At 46.0% G+C, this 27,644-nt stretch overlaps 1 protein-coding gene across 1 annotated transcript in view; it reads left to right on the top strand.

The window, feature by feature from the left end:
• LOC138267111 (polycystin-1-like protein 3) overlaps positions 1 to 27,644 on the top strand; it is a 522,747-nt gene that overhangs the window by 417,864 nt on the left and 77,239 nt on the right. The window contains exons 26-27 of the mRNA XM_069215961.1: positions 13,195 to 13,296; positions 17,015 to 17,146. Coding sequence (XP_069072062.1) covers positions 13,195 to 13,296; positions 17,015 to 17,146 — 234 coding nt within the window. The remainder of the gene's footprint in view (positions 1 to 13,194; positions 13,297 to 17,014; positions 17,147 to 27,644) is intronic.

Here is a 27,644-nt window from a genome sequence, read left to right on the forward strand (position 1 = left end):
GAGTAAAGAAATTTGGATTCGTCTTATATTCACTAATACATGTATTTGAATAGTAGTACAATATCTGTATTGATTTCTTCTGTTTAGATACAAGTCTGTTCTGTGAGCATCTTCTAAAAACTTGGATGGCAGTTACAGTTTAAAAAAGATGAAATGGAAAGCTGACCTCTGACTAGAAGTCCAAGTAGTGTCATAGAACTATACCAAGAGCCATTAATCTTCCCGGGAGATAAGTCATCAATCATCAAATAGTGCGTTAAAAATAGTCAAACACTTTCCATTGTTTGAGTTACATAATTGGCAGGAATGTATTTGTTATTGTAGATGACTTCTTTGCAAAAATCATTTAAATGAAGCATGGAACGAGCCTTTGTTGGATGCAGCATAGTTAAACAGCGAGAAAGTGCTGTTATCAGTTCGCCATCTTGACCATGTCCCAGAATAAACCTTTTTATTATGTTATTACGCTTTTCTTAATAAAATAGATATATTTAGAAATAGTGTCATTTAAATTAACAGTAATCCTTCAGAATTACTAGGTTAATTTTCCTATGACTACGTAGCCGTTCGGGATAAGGCTGGCGCAGATGCAAGTTGCTTAGGTTGTACTGAGGCTAGTGTGAGGAGATGGTGCTACCACTGTGCCATCTTGACTATGCCCCAAAATTACCCTTGCTGTATTATTAATACACTTACTAGGTAGTGAATCAGGCTAAGGCTGACTCAGTCAGTCAGCAAAAAGAAGATGAATGTAAATCAGTCTTACCCAACCAAGGTCATCGTTTTCTAGTTTAGCTGCACTGGCGCAGAACATGACCAACCATATCCTGATCACTCTGATGCATAATTGCTAACGCTGCACATCACTGCACTTGAGACTGTATGTAGGAGTGTTGTTTGAAGTCAAGGGCAACCAGTTTTCATGTTTATTTTTTCCAGTGAAAAAGCAGGCCCATCCCCATGTAGCATACATATTCTTTGGCTGCCAGTTTGTGGTTCAATTCAGTTTTATACGTTTCTACTTAACACATACAATTGCCTACATTTGCTAAATGATAGGGCATTAATTCAGTCCTGGAAACATAAACCTTCCTCTAGTCCCTGTGGATGTGTCATTCACCTTTTCTTGTGATTTGAGATACAGGCAAATGCAGTGGAGGCCTCAGTGTTTCTAGTTAACTTTATAATTTTCTGTCCTCTGTGGTTCTGTCAGACCTAACGCTCTGAGGAACTCGAGGAATGATAATTATTGACATTCCTACACCAGGAAAGAGTTCTGGGGGTGGACCCTATTTCCTAGAAGTGATTTTCTCATTGATCTAGCACCATAAAGACTGTTTCAATGCCTAGTAGTTCCCACTTACAGTGTAGCCAGCCCCGATGCTCAGAGATAATGTCTGTCTGCCACAACACCATCATACCATGATTTGCCGCACAGAATGTTAGCGAGATGGTTTCCAACCTGGGTGATCATTAGGGGTATCTCAGTAGACCTATGAGTATATATGCTTGTTATCTAGGAAATGTAGTTCAAACAGAGCAACTACATCTCTGAGAACATTCTACCAATACATTTTCAGTTTTGGTGCCTTGCCAAAGTAGATGAGGCAGTGTGCCTGACCCTTCACATTTCCCCCAACAATCTGCTGATTTTAAGGCATGAATATGTGCCAGTGTGTGTTACTAGTGTCACCCAGGTTTAGCAACAGGTTATTCCGCTCTTTACTTGTTAGTATTCCACATGGTTGTACTTCCCATCTTTTCTGTGATGGTAGTCGATCCACCTGTGGGATGAATGGAGGGAGCTTATATATTTCAGATAGCTGATGTTTGTCACCTGTCTTCATAATAAGCCATTTCTCAAATTGTGCTTGGAGCCTACTAGAGTAGGTTCCAACTCTTTTATATGCTACTTAGCGACGTATCTGGAGGTATCTACAGTCTCTCTCCTTTTGGGATCCCATCGTCTTTTTTAATTTAGTCGAAGGTCTTGAGGCCTTTGTCGTCCTAAAAATCTCAGATTCTTTTGCAACCTGCTTTCTGCCATTCGTTGTTGAATTCTCCATTTAATGCATGGGAGTTTTGGTTGTTTACAATAGGCGTTGATGGTGAGGGGGGTCGTTGTTAAGCTTTGTCCCATGCTGTTACGTGGCGCTTGTGACTAAGGGTAGTGAAAAAGAAAGAGAAATAAATATATGTTCGATGGCATGTGTAGCTGCAGATACACATGCTGTGCACTGTTCCTGTCATTTAATGTTGGGCTCGGAGTGTTACAAGTTGTTTTTCTTTGAAGAAGTCTTTTCGAGTCACGGGACCGAGTGACTCCTCCCTTTCGGCTCCATTGCGCATGGGCATCGACTCCATCTTAGATTGTTTTCTTTCTGCCATTGGGTTCGGACGTGTTCCTCTTCGCTCCGTGTATTCGAATCGGAAAAAGACTAAATTCACCGAAAATCGTCGGTATTGTTTTCAATCGCGAAACATCTTGCATCGACACCGGCGAAACACAGCTTTGGTTGCCCTTCGGGGCTTCCGCGCCCAGCCAGGGCTTGGTTGGCCCGACCGCAGAAAAAATTGAAGCCTAATGGACCGGACCCCGTTCCGTTTCTGCCCACAGTGCCACGCTGTAAGGAAATGCCTCCTTGGCATGGTTACCCCCTGACTTTTTGCCTTTGCTGATGCCAAGTTATGATTTGAAAGTGTGCTGACGTCTGCTAACCAGGCCCCAGCACCAGTGTTCTTTCCCTAACCTGTACCTTTGTTTCCACAATTGGCACACCCTGGCATCCAGGTAAGTCTCTTGTAACTGGTACCCCTGGTACCAAGGGCCCTGATGCCAGGCAAGGTCTCTAAGGGCTGCAGCATGTCTTATGCCACCCTGGGGACCCCTCACTCAGCACAGACACCCTGCTTGCCAGCTTGTGTGTGCTAGTGGGGATAAAACGACTAAGTCGACATGGCACTCCCCTCAGAGTGCCATGCCAACCTCACACTGCCTATAGGTATAGATAAGTCACCCCTCTAGCAGGCCTTACAGCCCTAAGGCAGGGTGCACTATACCATAGGTGAGGGCGTCAGTGCATGATGAAAACCTTAGACATTTTAAGTGCAGGGTAGCCATAAGAGTATATGGTCTGGGAGTCTGTCATGCACGAACTCCACAGCACCATAATGGCTACACTGAAAACTGTGAAGTTTGGTATCAAACTTCTCAGCACAATAAATGCACACTGATGCCAGTGTACATTTTATTGTAACATACACCCCAGAGGGCACCTTAGAGGTGCCCCCTGAAACCTGACTACCAGTTTAGGCTGACTAGTTTTAGCAGCCTGCCACACACCAGACATGTTGCTGGTCACATGGGGAGAGTGCCTTTGTCACTCTGTGGCTAGTAACAAAGCCTGTACTGGGTGGAGGTGCCTCTCACCTCCCCCTGCAGGAACTGTAACACCTGGCGGTGAGCCTCAAAGGCTCACCCCCTTTGTTACAGCACCCCAGGGCACTCCAGCTAGTGGAGTTGCCCGCCCCCTCCAGCCACGGCCCCACTTTTGGCGGCAAGGCCGGAGGAGATAATAAGAAAAACAAGGAGGAGTCACTGGCCAGTCAGGACAGCCCCTAAGGTGTCCTGAGCTGAGGTGACTCTGACTTTTAGAAATCCTCCATCTTGCAGATGGAGGATTCCCCAAATAGGGATAGGGATGTGCCCCCCTCCCCTCAAGGAGGAGGCACAAAGAGGGTGTAGCCACCCTCAGGGCTAGTAGCCATTGGCTACTAACCCCCCAGACCTAAACACACCCCTAAATCGAGTATTTAGGGGCTCCCAGAACACAGGAAGATAGATTCCTGCAACCTAAGACGAAGAAGGACTGCTGAGCTGAAAAACCTACAGAGAAGACAGAGACACCAACTGCTTTGGCCCCAGCTCTACCGGCCTGTCTCCCCACTTCTAAAGACACTGCTCCAGTGACGCGTTCCACAGGGTCCAGCAACCTCTGAAGCCTCAGAGGACTACCCTGCATCTAAAAGGACCAAGAACTCCTAGGGACAGCTGCTCTGTTCCACAAAGACTTCAACTTTGCAACAAAAAAGCAACTTTGAAACAACACACATTTCCCGCCGGAAGCGTGAGACTTTGCACTCTGCACCCGACGCCCCCGGCTCGACTTGTGGAGAACAAACACCACAGGGAGGACTCCCCGGCGACAACGAGACCGTGAGTAGCCAGAGTTGACCCCCCTGAGCCCCCACAGCAACGCCTGCAGAGGGAATCCCGAGGCTCCCCCTGACCGTGACTGCTTGCTTCAAAGACCCGACGCCTGGTAAAGACACTGCACCCGCAGCCCACAGGACCTGAAGGATCCGACATCCAGTGCAGGAGCGACCCCCAGGTGGCCCTCTCCCTTGCCCAGGTGGTGGCTACCCCGAGGAGCCCCCCCCTTGCCTGCCTGCATCACTGAAGAGACCCCTTGGTCTCCCATTGAACCCTATTGCGAACCCGACGCCTGTTTGCACACTGCACCCGTCCGCCCCCGTGCCACTGAGGGTGTACTTTATGTGTTGACTTGAGTTCCCCCCCCGGTGCCCTACAAAACCCCCCTGGTCAGCCCCCTGAAGACGCTGGTACTTACCTGCTGGCAGACTGGAACCGGGGCACCCTCTTCTCCATTGAAGCCTATGCGTTTTGGGCACCACTTTGACCTCTGCACCTGACTGGCCCTGAGCTGCTGGTGTGGTAACTATGGGGTTGCTCTGAGCCCCTAACGGTGGGCTACTTTGGACCCAACTTTGAACCCTGTAGGTGGTTTACTTACCTGCAAAACTAACAAACACTTACCTCCCCCAGGAACTGTTGAAAATTGCACTGTGTCTAGTTTTAAAATAGCTATTTGCCATTTGTGTGAAAACTGTATATACTATTTTGCTAATTCAAAGTTCCTTAAGTTCCTAAGTTAAGTACCTTTCATTTAAAGTATTGTTTGTAAATCTTGAACCTGTGGTTCTTAAAATAAACTAAGAAAATATATTTTTCTATATAAAAACCTATTGGCCTGGAATTGTCTGAGTGTGTGTTCCCCATTTATTGCCTGTGTGTGTGTACAACAAATGCTTAACACTACCCTCTGATAAGCCTACTGCTCGACCACACTACCACAAAATAGAGCATTGGAATTATCTCTTTTTGCCACTATCTTACCTCTAAGGGGAACCCTTGGACTCTGAACCATGCTATTTCTTACTTTGAAATAGTACATACAGAGCCAACTTCCTACACACGCCAAGTATACCTGCACAGATCAACACCGGGTCTGTAATCTGTGTTTGTCACTGGACCACCGAGAAGATACTTGTGAGACCTGCAGATCCTTTCGATCGAAGAAGACTTTGAGGGATCGGAGGGCGAGGTGACTGCAAATGGCGTCGAAGAGTTCAGAGCACCTCGACGTCGAGGAAGAGGAGATGACTATCTCCATCCAAGGTTCCAATTTGGACGACTCCGATGCAGACCGACCACCTACAGCAGGCCAGCACGTGAGTACACCTGCCCCGACCCAAGACCAGAGTCAGTCCAAAACAAAAATAAAGGCCTCGGGGACGCCAATGCCGGAAGGCCATGGCTCGACCCATAAGAAATCAAGTGGTGACCAAGCAACACCTTCAGCAACGAAAAAGGCCAAATCCGCGCCGAAGTCTTCGGACTCGAGCCGAGAACCTGTGACCGAAAAAACGCGACATCGACTCGAGTCGTCAAAGCCTCGAAATAGTCTTTCGGAGCCGAGGCCTATTGTCAGCGTGGGCATTTTGGTGCTAAAAAAAATGGCTTTGGAGCCGAAAAAAGCCGCGTACCCCGAGGAACATGGACTCACAAAACAACTAAAAGAGAGACACAGATTTGAGGAGGAACTTCACCAAATGGAGGAGTTTGATGAAACACAGGCAAGGATACAGATCCATAGGGATACTGGGAAGATCCAAACAGCACCTCCTCTCAAATTCAAAAGGAAACAGGCTTTCCAAGGACGTTCAGACACTGAACAGCCAAAAGCTAAAGTGCCCAGAGAAAAATCTCCATCACGCCAATTTTCCCCAGAACATTCTTCTCTGCAAAGAACAATTTCACCTATTGCAACGCCCACCACACAGTCACCCACACACACTGTGCAATCGCAAGAAGATACAGTACCCCTGGCACCTCTACGATCCCCCTGTGTCGGAAAATAGCCCTGAGTGCTATCCTTCTAAACCCTCTCCACCCGAAGATACCACCTCATACACTCACACAGAGCCATTGGAGGACGACTTACTCTTTAATACTTTGTCCACGACGCATGCTTCCTATCAAAGTCTTCCTATGCTCCCAGGCATGCTTAAACATGGCTAACAAATTTTTCAGGAGCCCGTGAAAGGTAGAGCCATTACACCACGAGTGGAAAAAAAATACAAGCCACCACCGTCAGACCCAGTGTTCATTACACAGCAACTGCCCCCAGACTCGGTAGTGGTTGGAGCTGCGAGAAAGAGAGCCAACTCGCAATCATCTGGAGATGCACCACCCCCAGATAAGGAGAGTAGGATGTTCGACGCAGCAGGAAAGAGAGTGGCGTCACAAGCTGCCAATCAGTGGCGCATAGCAAACTCCCAGGCTCTTCTTGCACGATATGACCGAGCTCATTGGGACGAGATGAGCGATATCATCCAACATCTCCCCAAGGAATACCCGAAAAAGGCTCAGCAAGTGGTAGAGGAGGGACAAGCAATATCTAATAATCAGATACGATCTGCATTAGATTCTGCCGACACTGCTGCAAGAACAGTGAACACTGCAGTGACAATTAGACGCCATGCTTGGCTGAGATCCTCAGGTTTCAAACCAGAGATTCAACAAGCTGTCCTTAATATGCCATTCAATCAGCAACAGCTATTTGGCACACAAGTAGACACGGCCATTGAAAAAATGAAAAAGGACACGGATAGGGCCAAAGCAATGGGAGCGCTCTACTCATCCCAATACAGAGGGACATTAAAAAAAACGCAGTATAGGGGAGGTTTTATACCATAGTCATCAGAAACATCCACCTCTCAACCAAAACCCTCCTACCAATCACAATATCAGAGAGAGGGGTTTCGCGGGTCCTCTAGGGGTCAATACCCAAGGTCCATGGGAAAATTCCAAACCACAAAGCAGGCCACTAATACTAAGCAGTGACTTGCCCATCACCCTTCCCCAACACACATCCCCGGTGGGAGGAAGAGTGGGAATGTTCCACAATCAATGGTCAAACATAACAACGGACACATGGGTTCTATCAAATATCCAACATGGTTGCTGCACTAGAATTCACACATTTTCCTCCAGATATTCCCCCAAGAGCGTACAAACTGTCGTCGTAACATCTAACACTGTTACAAACAGAGGTGCAGGCATTATTGACAGAACAAGCCATAGAACTAGTACCTCATCATCAACAAAAAGGAAGAGGGGTCTATTCCCTGTACTTCCTTATTCCCAAAAAGGACAAAACACTAAGACCAATTTTAGATCTCAGGACTCTCAACCTATTCATCAAATCAGAACACTTTCACATGGTGACACTACAAGATGTAGTCCCATCACTGAAACAGGGAGAATACATGTCAACACTGGATTTAAAAGATGCGTATTTTCATATAACCATCCATCCATCTCACAGAAATTACCTCAGGTTCGTTATACAAGGAAAACATTACAAATTCAAGGTATTACCCTTTGGGATAACAGCCCACAGAGGATTTACAAAATGCCTTGCCGTGGTAGCGGCATACATAAGGAGACAACACATGCATGTATTCCCATATCTGGACTTTTGGCTAATAAAGGCCAACACTCAAGAGCAGTGTCAAAATCACACACATTACGTAATAGATACCCTACAGACACTAGGGTTTTCCATAAATTACCAAAAATCATACTTGCAACCATCCGAAATTCAACAATACTTAGGAGCTACACTCAACACTCAAAAAGCGATCGCAAGTCCAAGCCCACAAAGGGTACAATCATTCCACACCATGGTGCCAAAAATATGACCAAATCAGCATTAAACAGTCAGATTTGTGATGAAACTCCTAGGCATGATGGCATCATGCATCGCAATTGTCCCAAACACAAGGTTACACATGCGGCCCTTGAAGCATGCCTTGCAAAACAATGGTCGCAGGCACAGGGTCAACTCCAAGATCTAGTGTTGATAGACCGCCAAACACACTATTCACTTCAGTGGTGGAACCCCGTAAATTTAAACAAAGGGCGGCCTTTTCAAGACCCTGTGCCTCACGCCATTCTCACAACAGACGCATCAATGATTGGGTGGGGAGCACACCTCAACAATCACAATATACAAGGACAGTGGGACAACGTGCAAAAACAGCTACACATAAATCACTTAGAGCTTCTAGCAGTCTTTCTAGCACTAAAAGCTTTTCAACCTCTTCAAGCCCACAAACACATTCTTGTCAAAACAAACAATATGACAACAATGTACTACTTAAACAAACGGGGGGAACACACTCATCACAACTCTGCCTCCTAGCACAAAAAAATTGGCATTGGGCAATTCACAACAATATTTGCCTAATAGCGCAATACATCCCAGGCATTCACAATCAATTAGCAGACAATCTCAGTCGAGATCACCAGCAAACTCACGAGTGGGAAATACATCCCCAGGTACTACAAAAATACTTTCGCCAGTGGGGAACACCAGACATAGATCTGTTTGCAACAAAACAAAACGCAAAATGCCAAAACTTCACGTCCAGATACCCACATCCTCAATCCAAGGGCAATGCTCTATGGATCAATTGGTCAGGGATATTTGCTTACGCTTTTCCCCGTCTCCCACTCATTCCTTTTCTAGTCAACAAACTGCGTCAAAACAAACTCAAACTAATACTCATAGCACCAACGTGGGCACGCCAACTGTGGTACACTACACTGTTGGACTTCTCAGTAGTACCTCACATCAAACTCCCAAACAGACCAGATCTGTTAACACAACACAAACAACAGATCAGACACCCCAATCCAGCATCGCTCAACCTAGCAATCTGATTCCTGAAGTCTTAGAATTTGACTATCTAAACCTTTCAAATGAGTGTATGGAAGTCATTAAACAGGCAAGAAAACCGATAACAAGGCATTTTTATGCTAATAAATGGAAAAGGTTTGTTTCCTACTGCCAAGCAAACCAAATCACACCGTTAGATGCCTCCATACAAAACATTGTGAGTTACTTACTACACCTACAAAAAGCAAATCTCGCTTTTTCTTCCATCAAAATTAATCTCACTGTAATCTCTGTTTACCTGCAGATTAAACACACAAAGTCACTTTTTAGAATCCCAGTTATTAAAGCCTTTATGGAAGGACTAAAAAGGATCATACCACAAGAACCCCACCAGTACCCTCGTGGAATCTTAATATTGTACTTACACGACTCATAGGCCCACCTTTTAAACCCATGCATTCTTGCCAAATCCAATTCTTGACTTGGAAGGTAGCATTTCTAATAGCCATCACTTCACTACGAAGAGTTAGCGAAATACAGGCGTTCACTATCGAACAACCATTTATACAAGTACACAAACATAAAGTGGTTCTCCGCACAAATCCAAAATTTCTGCCAAAAATCATTTCACCGTTTTAGCTAAACCAAACTGTAGAGCTCCCAGTCTTCTTTCCACAGCCAGACTCAGTAGCAGAAAGAGCACTGCATACATTAGACATAAAGAGAGCACTAATGTATTGCATAGAACAAAATCATTTAAAAAAACTAAGCAATTGTTTGTTGCTTTCCAAAAACCCCATGCTGGTAACCCTATATCCAAACAGGGCATAGCCAGATGGATAGTCAAATGCATACAGACCTTAAAGCTAAAAGAGAGTTACCCATTACACCAAAGGCTCACTCCACTAGAAAGAAAGGAGCAACAATGGCCTTTTTAGATAACATACCAATGACAGAGATTTGTAAGGCAGCTACTTGGTCTACAACTCATACGTTTACCAAACATTATTGTGTAGTTGTGTTAGCAACACAACAAGCCACAGTAGGACAGGCTGTACTAAGAACATTATTTCAAACAACTTCAACTCCCACAGGCTGACCACCGCTTTGGGGAGGATTACTGCTTTGTAGTCTATGCACAGCATGTGTATCTGCAGCCACACATGCCATTGAACGGAAAATGTCACTTACCCAGTGTACATCTGTTTGTGGCATGTTGCGCTGCAGATTCACATGCACCCTCCCACCTTATTCTATTGCATGGACATCTTTAGTATCCTCATTCTACCACTCCTACCTCACCCTATGCGGGGAAAACAATCTAAGATGGAGTCGATGCCCATGTGCAATGGAGCCAAAAGGGAGGAGTCACTCGGTCCCGTGACTCAAAAAGACTTCTTCGAAGAAAAACAATTTGTAACACTCCGAGCCCAACACTAGATGGCAGGATGCCAGGGAAGGTCTCAAAGGGCTGCAGCATGACTTATGCCACCCTGGGGACCCCTCACTCAGCACAAACACACTGCTTGCCAGCTTGTGTGTGCTGGTGGGGAGAAAACGACTAAGTCGACATGGCACTCCCCTCAGAGTGCCATGCCAACCTCACACTGCCTATGGCATAGATAAGTCACCCCTCTAGAAGGCCTTACAGCCCTAAGGCAGGGTGCACTATACCACAGGTGAGGGCATAGGTGCATGTGCACTATGCCCCTACAGTGTCTAAGCTGAGTGAGGGGTCTCCAGGGTGGCATAAGACATGCTGCAGCCCTTTGAGACCTTCCCTGGCATCAGGGCCCTTGGTACCAGGGGTACCAGTTACAAGGGACTTATCTGGATGCCAGGGTTTGCCAATTGTGGAAACAAAGGTACAGGTTAGGGAAAGAACACTGGTGCTGGGGCCTGGTTAGCAGGCCTCAGCACACTTTCAAATCATAACTTGGCATCAGCAAAGACAAAAAGTCAGGGGGTAACCATGCCAAGGAGGCATTTCCTTACAGAAAGGAAAATCCAAACTGGGCATTTCAAAGGGGGCAGACACAATGCGACTACCCTGTGGGGACTCGGAGGCCGCTCATAATCCATTATGCATCAAAATCACGTTATTACCCACCTCAAGTGCTTCTTACCTCACATACTCCACGTACACCTCCCCGGTGACCCATACCCAGTCCCCTGTATAAAAACCACGTACCTGATACCAGACTTCTGTATTTGTTCCTCCCGAGGCACATCGGTTGGGGTCTTGACCAAGAGGCTGTCCGTTCCATGCCAAGTAGCTCGTGAGGACTGAAGAACCGACCTACAGGGATTAAAGAAAGAGAGACCATCAGTGAATTGTAACTATCTATATCTCAAACCCCTGAAATAAAAGCAATCCTTAAATACCATGTAAAGATATTAGTAATTCCTCTTACTTATAACCGAAACCTCGTACACTTGTTTTGTCTCTTCCATTAAATTCTTATTATTCCGGTATTCTCCATAAGAAGGGCAGAAGTCACCTCCTAGCTTCTCTTTGGGGACCCAAATGTGTAACTACTTGTGGAAACACAGTTCTTAGCTTGGTCTTGCTTTCTTCCCAGTCACTCTCCTTAGAAACGTGGTGGTGCCTGGATTGCTAGCTTGATATTTGTAGCTCTCCGGAGACCCAGAGTAATGCTCAATGCCCCCCAACAGTGTGCTTCAAGCTTATTCTTTAGATTTTTTTTGTTACACTGTGCATATGTCTTCCTTTAGTCTGACTTGGTCTCAGATTGATATATTTTATTGGCGGTTTCTCTGACAATGTCTGTCTGGGTCGTGGATCTTTGTTGATACTCTTACGTTATAGTCAGCAGGCATTGTCACTCCATATATACTACTGCCCATTTGTGACACGGTCCTTCTGTCAAAAGATGGTTTTGTTGTTCCAAATCAGTGACTTAAAGCATTGTTGGCATGTGATTGTAGGCTTGATGGCTCATCAAACATTTGCTTACCTTCCTAAGAGATACATTGGTAAGAGAGCTAAGGGACATGCAACAAGTATGTCTTGTTGGTCATTGCTCAAGGGTTCCAGTTCAAGACTTCACACTGCTTGAAATATTCCTTATTAAGAAGGATAAAGCAATAATATTCTGGTTAATAGGAATTCTAATTAAGCTGGGTCCTCTCCTCCGTTTTTGCAATCTTAGTTTCCCTTCCTCCCACCCTCCTAATCTCTTATTGAACATTTTTGTTCTACTCGTGTGTTATAAGGTGGGCATCTGGGTGAAAGGTCATGTATTTATGGTTTCATGTCACGAGAAGAGATTACAAATATTTTTGCCTGTTTCCTATGTATGACTGACTCATTCTGTTAGGATTGTGATGAGGAACAGTGGTTCAGTGAGGGTCATAGGTACGTTTTCACAAAATGTTTCCATTGCTGGGTTTTTTAATCCTGTACTGATGGTTTCTTATCGTTTGCAGAGCCCCCCTTTTGCTCTTTTCGAGCATTCTCAGATCATTTCACAAAACACCATTTGCATTTTCTGACATGCCCACAGATGGCTGTCTTTTTTGTCACTTAACTTCTGTGTCTCTTCCATTTTCTGTTTTTCCTGATTCACTCCTTTATGTTTTTTATTTTAGGTCTCATCTCTGTTGGTTGAGCAATTTTACTGAGATCGCTATGGTTTTTTTTTTTGGCACTTCCTTCCCACTTCTATCACTGATGTGCTTTTTAATGTTCCTTATTGCTTATTTCTTGGTTGCTATCATGCGCAGGGCCTTTTCGACTATTAAACTAACTTATTGTTTTTCTCTTATACCTCTCTGGGTTTCTCTCCTTTGCCTTGCTTAATGCTGTGGCTTTCTGAACCTCTTTTGGTTTTGTCTCAGGGGGTCTCTCCATTCCGCTACTACCTGTCCCACCTCTGTATCTAATGCTGACTTTTGCAGGTTATAATATGTATCAGTACAGCTTCTCATGTTTAACAATTTTTATCTTACTTTGCTTAAAATTATCTCAGCTATCTACTGTTTTGTAGAGCAAATCTTCTTGTTTGCTGTTTGACCTTTGTGTTTCTGAAGGAACTCTCTCTTGGGTATCCTTTATTTACCTCTGTCAGCCCTTTTATGCCTTTTCCTCCCATGTTTCTAATCAGTTTCACCATTTTGTCTTTAGTGTAACATGCTGTTCGGATGGAGTATCTACAACTACAGAACCTTTTTCAGCACAGCAGTGACCATAGTCAGCCTTATGATTGGAATATTTAACTACGAGGAGGTAGGTGAAGACCCAAACCCTTCTTCCACACTCTACCAGAGAGGGTGTGATACACTGCATAGTATAGAAGAACAAATTTGCTTATGACTTATAATATTGAAGCTTCTAGGTTTTGTTTATTATATCGAAGACTGAGATGCTCGATGAAGTCAAAATATAACATAATTTTATCATATGTTGCATAACATATATTTCCAAAAAGGGCGTTAGATGTTTTACACTTTTAACTGACTCCCCACTTTCATCCTTACATTTTGTAACATGTTTTATTGGCATTTACAGAAAATCTTTCCAACAACAGCATGAAATGGGGTGATACGTCAAGGGGGGGGCATAGAGTGGGGAAAGGATAGATCTAGAGGGGCATTCAGGGAATTGCCATGAGTACATAAATTTCATCAACTAGACAAAAAAACGCTGATGTCAGTCGGCAGGAGTGCTAGAGTACAACATAAGCTCAAATTGTCCATGCCTGAGCTAGAAAGAAACAACAGGGAAAATTACATATATCCATTGAGAGACATACATATAACTTGCAATGGGGAGCATTGGAGAACAGGCACTGCCAGATACGTAAAGGCACAGTGTGATACAACAAGCAACACAATGAGACAATCTATCCACACCCGTCTCCAACAGATTTTGTATCATCCCTGACTGTAACCAATGTAGGTGAGTTAGAGTCTCTGCTGTGGAGAAAGGTGGTTAAAGGCTCCCAAATGTCTCTGCGTCAGGAGTGCAGTGGCATGAGCTCCCAAAGGTTAGATAGTTGTTTCTGACAGTATACCGCATCATTCAGCCTTGCCTTGGAGAACAGGGTGGGTTTCCTGCTCTCAATGCATGGCCACTCTGTGTTTAGTCAGCAGGAGGAGCATGGCTGTGAGGTTACGTCATGAATCAGGTTTGTCTTTAACATAACCCAGGAGGCCTACCAGTGGGGTAAAAGAAGTTGAGTGACCGGGGATCTCTTGGATGATGACATAAACTTCAGTCCGAAAGGTTGGCACCCTCGGACACTGCCAAGCGAGGTATATGAAGGAAGCGGAGGGGAAACTGCATTGCGGGCATCGGGAATCTGATGCTAATCACATTTTGAAAAGCTGTAGTGGGGTGTGATATAAGCAATGTCGAAATTTAAAGTGAATAAGACAGAGTCTGTAGTTGGGGGGAAAGCCTTTCCGGTTGACCACAGCAGAAGGACCATCACACATCCGAGAGAGGTGAGGCAATATCCTCATGCCAAGCCATTGTTGCTTTCGGAACTGTAACTGAGGAGGAGCATCGCATTGTGTTGTAGAGTTGTGTGATCGGTTTTCGGAGGTATGTTGAAGTGAGGAGGTATTTAAAAGCAGGGAGAGGCGGTAGTGAGTAGGGGAAGGTGTCATGTAGGACGCAGTAGGTGGTGCGCAATTGATAATGTAGCATAGTGTCGAGAAGGGTGGGGGGTATGGGTAACACAGCATCGAACTTAGGGTAGAGGTCCGAGAAGAGTCTGAAATCTAGATTTGTGATCTCGATTGATAGCGCCCTTGTCCTCAAATGAAGGAAGTAAAGGGTTGTTAGCTAGAAGAATAAAGGGAGCATATACGAGCAGCACACCCGCTCTCTTTCGTAAGCCCTCCCATGCCCACCACATTTTCATCCTTACATTGCATGGGCTTTCGTTAGAGTAATACATATGTTGGATACCACATTAAGTAACCAGAAATTTCACCTTTTTAAATATTCTGCAAGGTTATAGTAATTTAAGGTCATAGTATATCTGTGATACTAATTGGTACTCGCAAACATTTTCTCAGAGGCCAAAAAGTATGGTTTATGTAGAGGCTGAGGACTGCATTGACGGCAGCAGAGTGGGGATCTGTGGATAGGTGGCCGTATATGGAGCGAAGCATGTACATGGAATAGACTGTGAGTTGTGCAGTTATTTTGAGGGTTTCATTCCATACTTCCCTCTAAGTTATGCCCTTATTCCCTAGAAGAGACACAGATTTGACAATACTGTGCTATGCTTTATCGGAGTCTGTGTCCCTCTACCACACCCTGGGGTAAGCCTTCCCTGCCTGCTATAGCTACCTATAGGGAGTCAAATGTGCAAAGGAAATAACTTTATTATTGAATTGGAATATAAGAGAATCTTATGCCTCACAATCTCTTTATTCTATTAGTCTGTTATCTGTAAACTTTAGGAATGCTTAGAAACAGGCTCAGTTAGAATAGGAAGCGCTATAAAACTCTTTGAAATAGTACATACAGAGCCAACTTCCTACAGGATGGTTTTTGTCAAAGTAAGAAATAACATGCACAGAGTCCAAGGGTTCCCCTTAGAGGTAAGATAGTGGCAAAAAGAGATAATTCTAATGCTTTATTTTGTGGTAGTGTGGTCGAGCAGTAGGCTTATCAGAGGGTAGTGTTAAGCATTTGTTGTACACACACAGGCAATAAATGAGGAACACACACTAAAAGACACTTCCAGGCCACTAGGTTTTTATATAGAAAAATATATTTTCTTAGTTTATTTTAAGAACCACAGGTTCAAGATTTACAAGTAATACTTCAAATGAAAGGTATTTCACTCAGGTATCATAGGAACTTTGAATCAGCAAAATAGCATGTACATGCACTCCCCAAACTGCTAATTCCAGCATCCATGACATGGGCATGAAATTGAAGGATATCTTTTAAGTTATGGTGTTGGTAAAAAAGCACTTAACAAAATAAAAAAGCCTATAGACAGAACATTGTTCTTCACAGGCATGCATGGTTGATGAACTTGTAGTGCCAGACATAAGTAGAATTAGTCAAGCAGAAATGCAGGAGGCAGTAAACACTTTCAAAGGAACACAGCATGTTTACTGCACCAGCTGCTTTGTGAACAAGCGTACCAGAAAGACAGCTGAAGACGTGCACTCTCATGGAGTGTATCACAAAAAAAAGAAAAAAGAGTTCCAGGAAAGTGAACACTTGTGGAAGAATACAAGCCGCCAGTCATAGTGGGGGGTAAACAGGCTATGCTTCATGGGAGGGACAAAGACATTCTGGATGGACTAAAACAAATAGTCAGCAAATAGAAAGCAAGCAAATGTGAGTTACAAAACACAATGCCAATTATAAGCAATGGGCGGAATGGATTCCTAGGTAAGCTTTCAGCATGTCTCCGATATGTCTTAGCTGCACTGTCTTGTAAGCTTTGACCTAAAATTACTACTTCTATGTTAAAAAGAGAAAAACAAACATAATTTCTTAACAGCCTCTGTTGGCTTCTCGTTTTATGTCACTGCAGTGCCTTGCAACCTATAGCTTTTGGCTATAAAATCAGCAATAAATGTACCTTTAACATTTCTCCACTTCATATATATTCTAATTTGTAAATATTTATCATAAGCAAGCCATCCCACGATGCACAGAGCCTTAGGCTTGGGAAAGGGACTTTAACTTTGGGTGAGGTAGGGTTTATGGGTTGCTGTATGGCATAAAGTGGGTCTTTGGGACCAAGTGATGTAGGTTTTACCTTATTCATTGTTCCTTGGTCAAAAGAGTCACTGTAGGTGCAGCATTATAGTCATCATCTTCTGAAAGATGGGTTTTCTTCTCTCTGTGCAGTCTCGTGAGGAATCCTAACATATCTATGCCAAAACCCAGAGGACATCTCACTGTGAAATGCAGATTTGTATGACAACTCTGCACTGAAGCCTTCTCATTCTTTCTCTTCCTATAGGTTACTAGCTTGGACCCCATCTTGGGAGCATTACTGGTCACAACATGTGTTGTCTTGCTGATGTTTGTAATCATTAACCTCTTTTTGTCCGCCATGCTGATGGTGTTTTCCAAGCAGAGGCAGTTATCAGAGGTATGTGCATCTGAGTCATTGTGCTTAAGATTTATCTTTTCTTGGTAACCTCTGAGCTCCAGTGTGTAGGGATAGGTTTGAACTTGAGTCCATACAGGTCAGGACCAACATTCCTCAGCTTATGTGTTTCTGATCTTCTGTTTGTGGTAAATGTCAGCATCTCAAATGTGCTTAATAAATTGGGGTTATATTTCACTTCGCTTCTCAGATGTTTAATGAAGCACATTAATATGCATACATCAAAAGGTAATTTGTGAACAAATGATAGTTTGAAAAATGTAATGCAGCTAATAAGAGTGCAAAAGGGGAATGTAAAGGCAAGAGGAGGGAGAAGGGAGCCGTCAACTGATATAAATATGATAAACATTCACTTTAAGGTTTGCTACAGGTAGGTCAAGCAGAGATGTGGAGAGTTTACCTCATTCAGTGAATGAAGACAGAATTACAGGAGAAAGGTGTGTGGTGAAACAAATCATCTTGAGAAGGGCAGGCATATTGCCAACCCACCCCTAGTAGGCTTATGGTGGACCAAAACACCATCTAGTTTATGGGGTAACTAGGTGGTCAAATGTCCAGAAACACTACTAGAATACTTATGCGAAATGTGATTTGTGGGTTTGGAATGTGCCAGTTGTCTGAGTTTTGACAAGCAATGACTATTTGGATATTATGCTATGTGATTTCTTTTGTAATTTTTGTCATGCAAGCTTCAATAGTGGCTCCTCTATAGGCATATAAATCTTTGCCTTGTATCTGGAGATCTCTAAGTATTGTGGGCACTAGTGCTTCTGAGCAGCAGAGATCATTTGCTTTAGAGCTGGCCGTCATACTTGGCGATCCGGTGTTGGCAGTCTCAACAGTTTAGGCCCTGATGCCTTTTTGCATAAAGTTCTCTATAAATGTGCTGCGTAGTTTTGTTTTCTTAACCTTTGGTGAGCCTGGCTGTCAGGATTGCTTTCCGTTTTGCATTGGGGGCAGCCTATAGCCCATATGTGTGTCTCTGTGAACTGAGTTGTAACTTCTGAGTCTCAGATGAATGAAGGAGTCCCAGCCCTGGCTACTCTGCACTCACCCAATCTTATCATGGGCTTTGCCAGAGAAAGGCTTGGTGCAAATTTATTATGATAGATCTGCCCTTGACCTCTACAGGGGCAGGCCCTAGCAGCAGAGAACACAAGGGAGACAACACCTTGGGCACATAATCCCAGTGTCTTGGGTCACCACTTGAGTCATGGAGTCCTCCTCAGAAGGGGGCGGGGGGCAGAATGCAGTCGAGAGATAGAGGCACTGAGGTCAATCAGAAGAGCAAAGAATAACATGTCCTCACCAGTTCCCACAAACCACACATCTAACATAGTGCTGCGCTGTATTACGCTCTGAATCCTGCTTGTAGCTGGATGCAGAGATGGGAGCCAGAAGCTGCAAAGTAACAATAGGGAAATGAGTAGTGAGACAAAGAATCCAGATGTCCAGTATCAGAAGCACTAGAGTTCTCCATACTGTGTGAATGCTGGCGGCAGAATTTATTTGATCTTGAACAAATTGCCTGACCTGGAAAATAGTCATCACAAAATTCACTGATAACATCAAATATGGCAGGAGTGGCACTTTGTTTTATAATCATGTGGTGGGCCTGGAAGAATAACAAGCAGTAGCAATGCCAATGGTTCTGGCTTGTTGATCAAGTACATGAGACGTGGTTTTTACTCATCTGGGTCACTATGTGTTGGAAGGAAATTGGGTGCATATAGCATCACTTTTGCTTATTCTGCTGAGGTCCTTACCCCCTTATCTTATCCATTTGCCTAATGGTGTCATCGAGCAGTTGCAGGAATAGTAGGAACAGGGAACGAGGGCATCACTACCTTGCCCCTCTATGAATTGGGTAGGTCCGGGGACCTGTGCCCCCCCGGCCCCTCCCTCACCCCAAACAAAGTTAGTTTGTGCAATCAGGTCTGTATACAGCCATTATATTTTAGCTAGGAGATGTGGACCCATGCCCTCTCTTTCGAGGGTATGGAATAGATATCCCCACTCAACCCTGTAAAATGCCTTTTCTGCAAGAAGTTATAATAACTTCTTCCTCAGTCATTTCTCTTCTGCCCCAGGACATTGACCAACAAACGCATATGGTTCAGCGATGAGCGGCCTGGCACAAAGCCCACCTGAGATTCATGAATTAGTCTTAGTAGAATCCATTTCAACCTGTTTCCCAGAACCTTGGCCAGCACTTTCATGTCAGTGTTGATTAGTGATATTGAAGATAGCTGGCAACGGGGTAGAATGCTTACCCTGCCTTTAATAGTACATGAATTAATTACAATATCAAACCCTTAATCTGTCTGTCCCTTCTGCTTCCTTAAAGACTTTCTATAGAAGGGAAGTCTCTGCTGCTTCCTTAAAGACTTTCTATAGCAGGGAAGCTACTGTCAATTTGTTCATTATGTAAAACTCATTGGGAACCCCATTGGCACCTGAGACTTTGTTGAATAATAGTTATGGGATAATTTCAGAGATCTCTTCCAAATTTAATTTTCCCTCTTGTAACCTTATGCCCTCATCAGGTGGGGAAACATACGTTTCAGAAACGCCTATTCAACATGATTATGTTCAGGACCTTCTGAGAGGTACAAGTCACTTAGGAGGCGTGCAAAAGTATCCGCTATTATGGCTGTATGTGCTTCTTTCTGCCAGAACTGCATCACCAAAGGTCAACCTGCCTTTTCTCCCTGTTCATAGTGCAGTCATTTCAGACATATCAAGGTGTTTTCCTTCTGAGAAGTAAAATGAGAATTTGTCAAATTTTACATTTTACATTTGTTGTAATAAATGGGCATCGCTTGTTTTGTAGGAAGTTGGCTCTGTATGTACTATTTCAAAGTAAGAAATAGCATGCACAGAGTCCAAGGGTTCCCCTTAGAGGTAAGATAGTGGCAAAAATAGATAATTCTAATGCTCTATTTTGTGGTAGTGTGGTCGAGCAGTAAGAGGGTAAGTGTTAAGCATTTGTTGTACACACACAGGCAATAAATGAGCAACACACACTCAAAGACAATTCCAGGCCAATAGGTTTTTATATAGAAAAATATTTTTTCTTAATTTATTTTAAGAACAACAAGTTCAAGATTTACAAACAATACTTTAAATGAAAGGTATTTCACTCAGGTATCTTAGGAAATTCGAATCAACACAATAGCCTGTACAGTTTTGGCAAAAATGGCAATAAGCTATTTTAAAATTGGACACAGTGCAAAATACAGTTCCTGGGGGAGGTAAGAATTGGTTAGTTTTGCAGGTAAGTAAAGCACTTACAGGGTTCAAAGTTGGGTCCACAGTAGCCCACCGTTGGGGGTTCAGGGCAACCCCAATGTTACCACACCAGCAGCTCAGGGCCAGTCAGGTGCAGAGGCCAAAGTGGTGCCCAAAACGCAAAGGCTCCAATGGAGAAAGTGTGCCCCGGTTCTATTCTGCCAGCAGGTAGGTACCCGCGACTTCGGAGGGCAGACCAGGGGGGTTTTGTAGGGCACCAGGGGGGACACAAGTCAGCACAGAAAGTACACCCTCAGCGGCACAGGGGCAGCCGGGTGCAGAGTGCAAACAGGCGTCGGGTTCGCAATAGGTTTCAATGGGAGACCCAGGGGTCTCTTCAGTGATGCATGCAGGCAAGGGGGGGCTCCTCGGGGTAGCCACCACCTGGGCTAGGAAGAGGGCCACCTGGGGGTCGCTCCTGCACTGGAGGTCGGATCATTCGGGTCCTGGGGGCTGCGGGTGCAGTGGGTTTCCCTGGCGTCGGGTTCTTTGAAGCAGGCAGTCGCGGTCAGGGGGAGCAAAGAGAGAATTCTAATGCTCTATTTTGTGGTAGTGTGGTCGAGCAGTAGGCTTATCAGAGGGTAGTGTTAAGCATTTGTTGTACCCACACAGGCAATAAATAAGGAACACACACTCAAAGACAATTCCAGGCAAAAGGTTTTTGGATAGAAAAATATATTTTCTTAGTTTATTTTAAGAACCACAGGTTCAAGATTTACAATCAATACTTCAAATGAAAGGTACTTCACTTAGGTATCATAGGAACTTTGAATCAGCAAAATAGCATGTACAGTTTTGGCAAAAATGGCAATAAGCTATTTTAAAACTAGACAGTGCAATTTTCAACAGTTCCTGGGGGAGGTAAGTATTTGTTAGTTTTGCAGGTAAGTAAACCACCTACAGGGATCAAAGTGGGGTCCAAGGTAGCCCACCGTTGGGGGTTCAGGGCAACCCCAAAGTTACCACACCAGCAGCTCAGGGCCGGTCAGGTGCAGAGGTCAAAGTGGTGCCCAAAACGCATAGGCTTCAATGGAGAAGGGGGTGCCCCGGTTCCAGTCTGCCAGCAGATAGGTACCCGCGTCTTCGGAGGGCAGACCAGGGGGGTTTTGTAGGGCACCGGGGGGGACACAAGTCAGCACAAAAAGTACACTGTCAGCGGCACGGGGGTGGCCGGGTGCAGAGTGCAAACAGGCGTCTGGTTTGCAATGGAGTTCAGTGGGAGACCCAGGGGTCTCTTCAGCAAAGCAGGCATGCAAGGGGGGGGGCTCCTCGGGGTAGCCACCACCTAGGCAAGGGAGAGGGCCACCTGGGGGTCGCTTCTGCACTGGAGGTCAGATCCTTCACGTCCTGGGGGCTGCGGGTGCAGTGACTTTACCAGGCGTCGGGTTCTTAGAAGCAGGCAGTCGCGGTCAGGGGGAGCCTCTGGATTCCCTCTGCAGGTGTTGCTGGGGGAGCTAAGGGGGGGGTCAACTCTGGCTACTCACGGGCTCGCAGTCGCCGGGGAGTCCTCCGCAGGTCGAGCCAGGGGCGTTGGGTGCAGAGTGGAAAGTCTCACGCTTCTGGCGGAAAACGTGTAGTCCTTTAAAAGTTGTTTCTTTGTTGCAAGTTTCAGTCTTTGTGCAACAGGCCCACTGTCCTTGGGAGTTCTTGGTCCTTTTAGAAGCAGGGTAGTCCTCTGAGGCTCCAGAGGTCGCTGGACCCTGGGGGACGCGTCACTGTTGCAGTTTTTTCTCGAAGTGGGGAGACAGGCCAGTAGGGCTGGGGCCAAAGCAGTTGGTGTCTCCGTCTTCTCTGCAGGGTTTCAGGTCAGCAGTCCTTCTTCATCTTCAGGTTGCAGGAATCTATCTTCCTTGGTTCTGGGGGCCTCTAAATACTCAATTTAGGGGTGTGTTCAGGTCTGGGAGGATAGTAGCCAATGGCTACTAGCCCTGAGGGTGGCTACACCCTCTTTGTGCCTCCTCCCAGTGGGGAGGGGGTCACATCCCTAATCCTATTGGGGGAATCCTCCATCTGCAAGATGGGGGAGTTCTACAAGTCAGAGTCACGTCAGCTCAGGACACCTTAGGGGTTGTCCTGACTGGCCAGTGACTACTCCTTGTTTTTCTCATTATCTCCTTCGGCCTTGCCGCCAAAAGTGGGGCCGTGGCCGGAGGGGGCGGGCATCTCCACTAGCTGGGATGCCCTGTGGCGCTGTAACAAAGGGGGTGAGCCTTTGAGGCTCACCGCCAGGTGTTACAGTTCCTGCAGGAGGTGGTGAGAAGCACCTCCACCCAGTACAGGCTTTGTTCCTGGCCACAGAGTGACAAAGGCACTCTCCCCATGTGGCCAGCAACATGTCTGGTGTGTGGCAGGCTGGTAAAACTAGTCAGCCCATACTGGAAGTCGGGTATGTTTTCAGGGGGCATCTCTAAGATGCCCTCTGGGTGTATTTCACAATAAAATGTACACTGGCATCAGTGTGCATTTATTGTGCTGAGAAGTTTGATACTAAACTTCACAGTTTCCAGTGTAGCCATTATGGTGCTGTGGAGTTCGTGTTTGACAGACTCCAAGACCATATACTCTTATGGCTACCCTGCACTTACAATGTCTAAGGTTTTGCTTAGACACTGTAGGGGCATAGTGCTCATGCACCTATGCCCTCACCTATGGTATAGTGCACCCTGCCTTTGGGCTGTAAGGCCTGCTGGCGGGGTGACTTATCTATGCCATAGGCAGTGTGAGGTTGGCATGGCACCCTGAGGGGAGTGCCATGTCGACTTAGTCATTTTCTCCCCACCAGCACACACAAGCTGGCAAGCAGTGTGTCTGTGCTGAGTGATGGGTCCCCAGGGTGGCATAAGACATGCTGCATCCCTTTGAGACCTTCCCTGGCATCAGGGCCCTTGGTACCAGTTACAAGGGACTTACCTGGATGCCAGGGTTGTGCCAATTATGGAGACAAAGGTACAGGTTAGGGAAAGAACACTGGTGCTGGGGCCTGGTTTGCAGGCCTCCGCACACTTTCAAATCATAACTTGGCATCAGCAAAGGTAAAAAGTCAGGGGGTAACCATGCCAAGGAGGCATTTCCTTTCACCCATATTTTGTTTGACTCTGGTGTCTGGAGCTGGGCCACAACTTGAAGAACTGCAAGGATTGCCATTCCATGAACCCGAAATTGCTTTGGGAACGGTCCCTCAAACTTCGTGGTGCTCTCGATACCCGTCACGGAGAAGGTACTGAGACCTATTGCGAAGCCACTCCTGACGGTCCTCGACTCGAACCCCGTTAATTTGGTAAGTAACATAAAAAGAAGTCTTAAAAGTTGAAGCTCTCTTCAACTTCTTCACCAGCCATCGGATTCTGCACGAGAACATTAGGCTTCCCAGAGTTTCCCGGAGCTAACCCCGCCCAACCAAAGGAGTTTTAATGAATCACTGCACCTCATATTTTGGCAGCCCAACCACTGTAGAGCACCTTCAGGCCATACGGGGACGGACCACTACTGGTTCTGTTCTGGTTGGTTAGCCCTCGGCGCCAGTCACTTGCCTTGTATCCAGTGCTGGATCAGGAGTGGCACTGCTCACAAAACTATGACCTTCTCTGGTGCCCATTCCAATGCTGTTACTGCCAACACCCTGTGTCAGCACAGCCCTCATCATTATGCGGACTCTGACAAGGAGCTGGATGGGCATCATCCAACAGTGGCTGCTGCACTGACCTGCTCCATGCCTGCCCAATCGGACCCAGTGCCTTTTCTTTCAACACGCTTAGAGAGAGTTAGGATTGTGAGAGGTCAGAGGACCCTTATGGTTACGATCACCCTCGGATGATAAAGAGGAAAACTGGTAAGCGGAACTAGTGGATGTCAGTGGGTTGGACACCTCACCAGACACTGGCCTGGTCTCTCCCCTTACTGTGGCTACAGATGAGGGAGCCTCATTCACACTGGTAGGGCGGCTGAGGCACGGACCTTCAGCTGCCCATAGTGGCAGTCAAGACAAATGTTTTGACACAGGTGCTTCAGCTGGGAGTAGCCCCTGCTGGGCTTTTACTCTCATTCCGTGAAGCCCTTACTGATGTCCTCCTTGGGGACTCGCCCAAGCTTTACACAGGGGCACCTGTGCACAGGACAATTGCCCGCTGCCACTGCCTCGCCTGTGAGGACCCCAGTTTCCTCACTCTGCACTCCATTCCGGAGATGCTTGGTAGTCTAAACCTTCACTTCTAGGACCAATCCCGGCATGGTCCCTACCACTCCATCGGATAGGGAGTCTAAAAGGCTGGCTATATTTGGTAAGAGGATTTTCTCTTCCTCCAGCCTAGCACTGCGGTTGGTGAACACCATGCGCCTTTTGGGCCGATCCCAACACAGTGTGGGATTTGGTTGAGCATGTGCTGTCCATGGTCTCGGAGAAGGCCCCAACCACACACTCAAGCAATTGTTGATAGGGGCGATGCAGCCAAGTTCACCATCAGATGTGGTCTTGACACGAACAACTCATAGGGGAGAGCAATTTCAACGTCCGTGGCACTGAGACACCACGCCTGGTTGAAAACCACCATGTCCAAGCCCCCCCTTTGATGGTTTTTGCCTCTTTGGCGAGAAGATAGACTCAACAATGGAGCGCTTCAAGGATAGCAGAGCTGTGGCCAGGTCCTTGGGCCTTTCCACGGCCCCTAGCCAACCTCAGTCTGCGTTTTGCCCCTTCCGTGGCTATGGTAGGTGCAACCAACAGAATCCCTTCTGTAATGATATGTGAATTTTGACCGCTGAATCCACGTTACACTTAGCCTAGCACTACACTGTCACATTAGTTACCACCAGCTTCATTTTGCCTGTTGACTTTATCTTAGCATTGGACACTGCTACGTTAAAAGCTGCAAGTAGGTTTCCAAATTATACAATGTGCACATGTTTTTATTCTTCATGTTTTTTCCCACCGAAGCGTAGGCTGATAAGAATGTACTCAGACGGCAGGGAACTTACTTGTTTTGGATTGGCACCTTGGGATTGTGGCCACATCCCGACGTGTTTTTTTTTCAGCATGCTAATCTCCTTTTAGGAACCTTACGTAGTGAAATAATAAATGTCTTCTTTGGACTAAGAAGCGCATTCCAGAGATTTTTGTCAGTGCATGAGTGTTTCAGCTTGGTCCTTAGAGAAGCAAACCACCTTCCCGCCCAGCACCCATGACCAACAGGGTTCCCAGACCTTTCATGGCTGTGGATGCTGTTCCCACATGCCAGAGCAATTTCACTCCGGTCACTTGTGACCACTAGACAGAGTTAGGGTCAGTCCACCACTCGCTTTACAGCCGCAGCCTCCAAACCCTTTTAGTTTATCCTCTTACCAACATGGGCACCCAGTGGGCAGCAGGATCTGCCATCATTTGCCCCACTGGAAGTTGATAACATCTGACAAGTGGATTTTGAAAATCATCCAGAAGAGCTACTCCATCCCTTTTCTGGAAACCCATGCCACCCACTTATGATTGGCTGACGGAGGGCCATCACTCCTTGCTCTGTTAGAAAGTGAAGCCATCAAGAGGGTGCCGCCATCAGAAATAGGTTGTCGTTGCTATTCCCCATATTTTCTGGTGCCCAAAAAGGACGGAGGTGTTCATCTCATCCTAGATGTGCACCTTCTGAACTCCTTCCTGGAAAAATAAAAGTTCAAAATGCTCACCTTAGCACAAGTTCTGTCTGCACTGGCCCTGGATGCTAAATGGTGCCGTTGGACTTGCAGGATGCATATTTTCACATCCCCGTCTTGCGCGCCCACAGGCCCTACACCTGCAGTTTACAGTGGGTCCAGAGCAAGTTCAATTTGCTGTGTTCCCCTTCAGCCTCACCAGCGCCCCTTAGGTGTTCATAAAAATGATGGCAGTGGTTGCAGCACATCTGCAGAGGTCAGGGGCTTCAGTCTTTCCCTACCTCGACGATTGGCTGTTGAAGGTGGGCTCATCCAAGGCTGTTGTCTCCCACCTCCAGAATAAAGCAGACCTCCTGTATTCGCTGGGGTTCACCATGAACATGCTGAAGTCACACCTGACTCTCTCTCACACAGGGCTTTTCTGGAGATAGTGCAGTTTTGGGCCTATCCTCCTGAATGGCGAGTCCAGGATATTCGAGTTATGATTCCACTGTTTCAGCTTCTAGTCTGGATTTTGGTGAGACTAACTCTGAGGCTCTTGGGCCTCATGGCCTCCTATATCCTGCTTGTAACATATGCCTGTTGGCATATGAAGGCTGTGCAGTTGGACCTGAAGTTTCAGAGGGCACAGCATAGGGGGACTCTCTCCAACCTGGTCTCCTTTCTCTAACCAGACAAGCCATCATGGCTCACTATAGTGACAGATACGTCACACCTGGGCTGGGGTGGCCATGTGGGGGAGGTGGAGATTAGAGGACTCTGGGCCCTAGCATAGTCCAGACTTCCCATCAGCCTGCTGGAGCTCTGGGCGACGATCTGGTTGGCATCGAAAACCTTTCTTCCTTCGATCAAGGGAAGGCTAGTGCAGGTGTTCGTGGCCAATACCACTACCATGTGCGCACTGCAACAAACAGAGCGGAGTGGAATCGTGGACCCCTTGTCAAGAGGCCCTGTGCCGCTGGACACGGCTGGAAAGTCAAGTCATTTCTCTGGTAGTTCAATACATGGCAGGATCTCTGAACGCCAGGGCAGATGAACTTAGCCTACAATGCCTAGCCAGTCACGATCAGTGTCTCCATCCAGAGATGGTGCAAGGTCTCTTTCAAGAATGGGGAGAGCCTTGGTTAGATCCATTTGTTACTGATGAGAACGCACAATGTCACCAGTTTTGCCTTCTAGAATTTTCAATGCGGTTCGGAGACAGTTTTCGTCTTGACTGGAACTCCGGCATCCTGAATACCTTTCCGCTGATACCACTCCTACCCAGAGCTCTGAAGAAGATCAGGAATGACCGGGCCCAAGTCATTCTTGTTTCCCCAAGCTGTTGAGCATGGCTGCCAGTCCTGTGATCAGGCTGCCCATTCAGGAGGACTTTCTGTTGCAGCAGCAGGAGAGACTTCGGCACCCGAACTTGGGCGCACTCTGCTTTCATATGTGAAGATTTTGCAGCGACAGTTGACAGCTTTTGACCTTCCTCCCAAAGTCTGTGGTGTTATTCTGGCAGCCATGAGTGCCTCTACCAAGACAGTATTTTCCTACCGTTGGGACACAT

This window comes from Pleurodeles waltl, chromosome 12 (genome assembly GCF_031143425.1).
Source record: "Pleurodeles waltl isolate 20211129_DDA chromosome 12, aPleWal1.hap1.20221129, whole genome shotgun sequence".
Lineage (NCBI taxonomy): Eukaryota > Metazoa > Chordata > Amphibia > Caudata > Salamandridae > Pleurodeles > Pleurodeles waltl.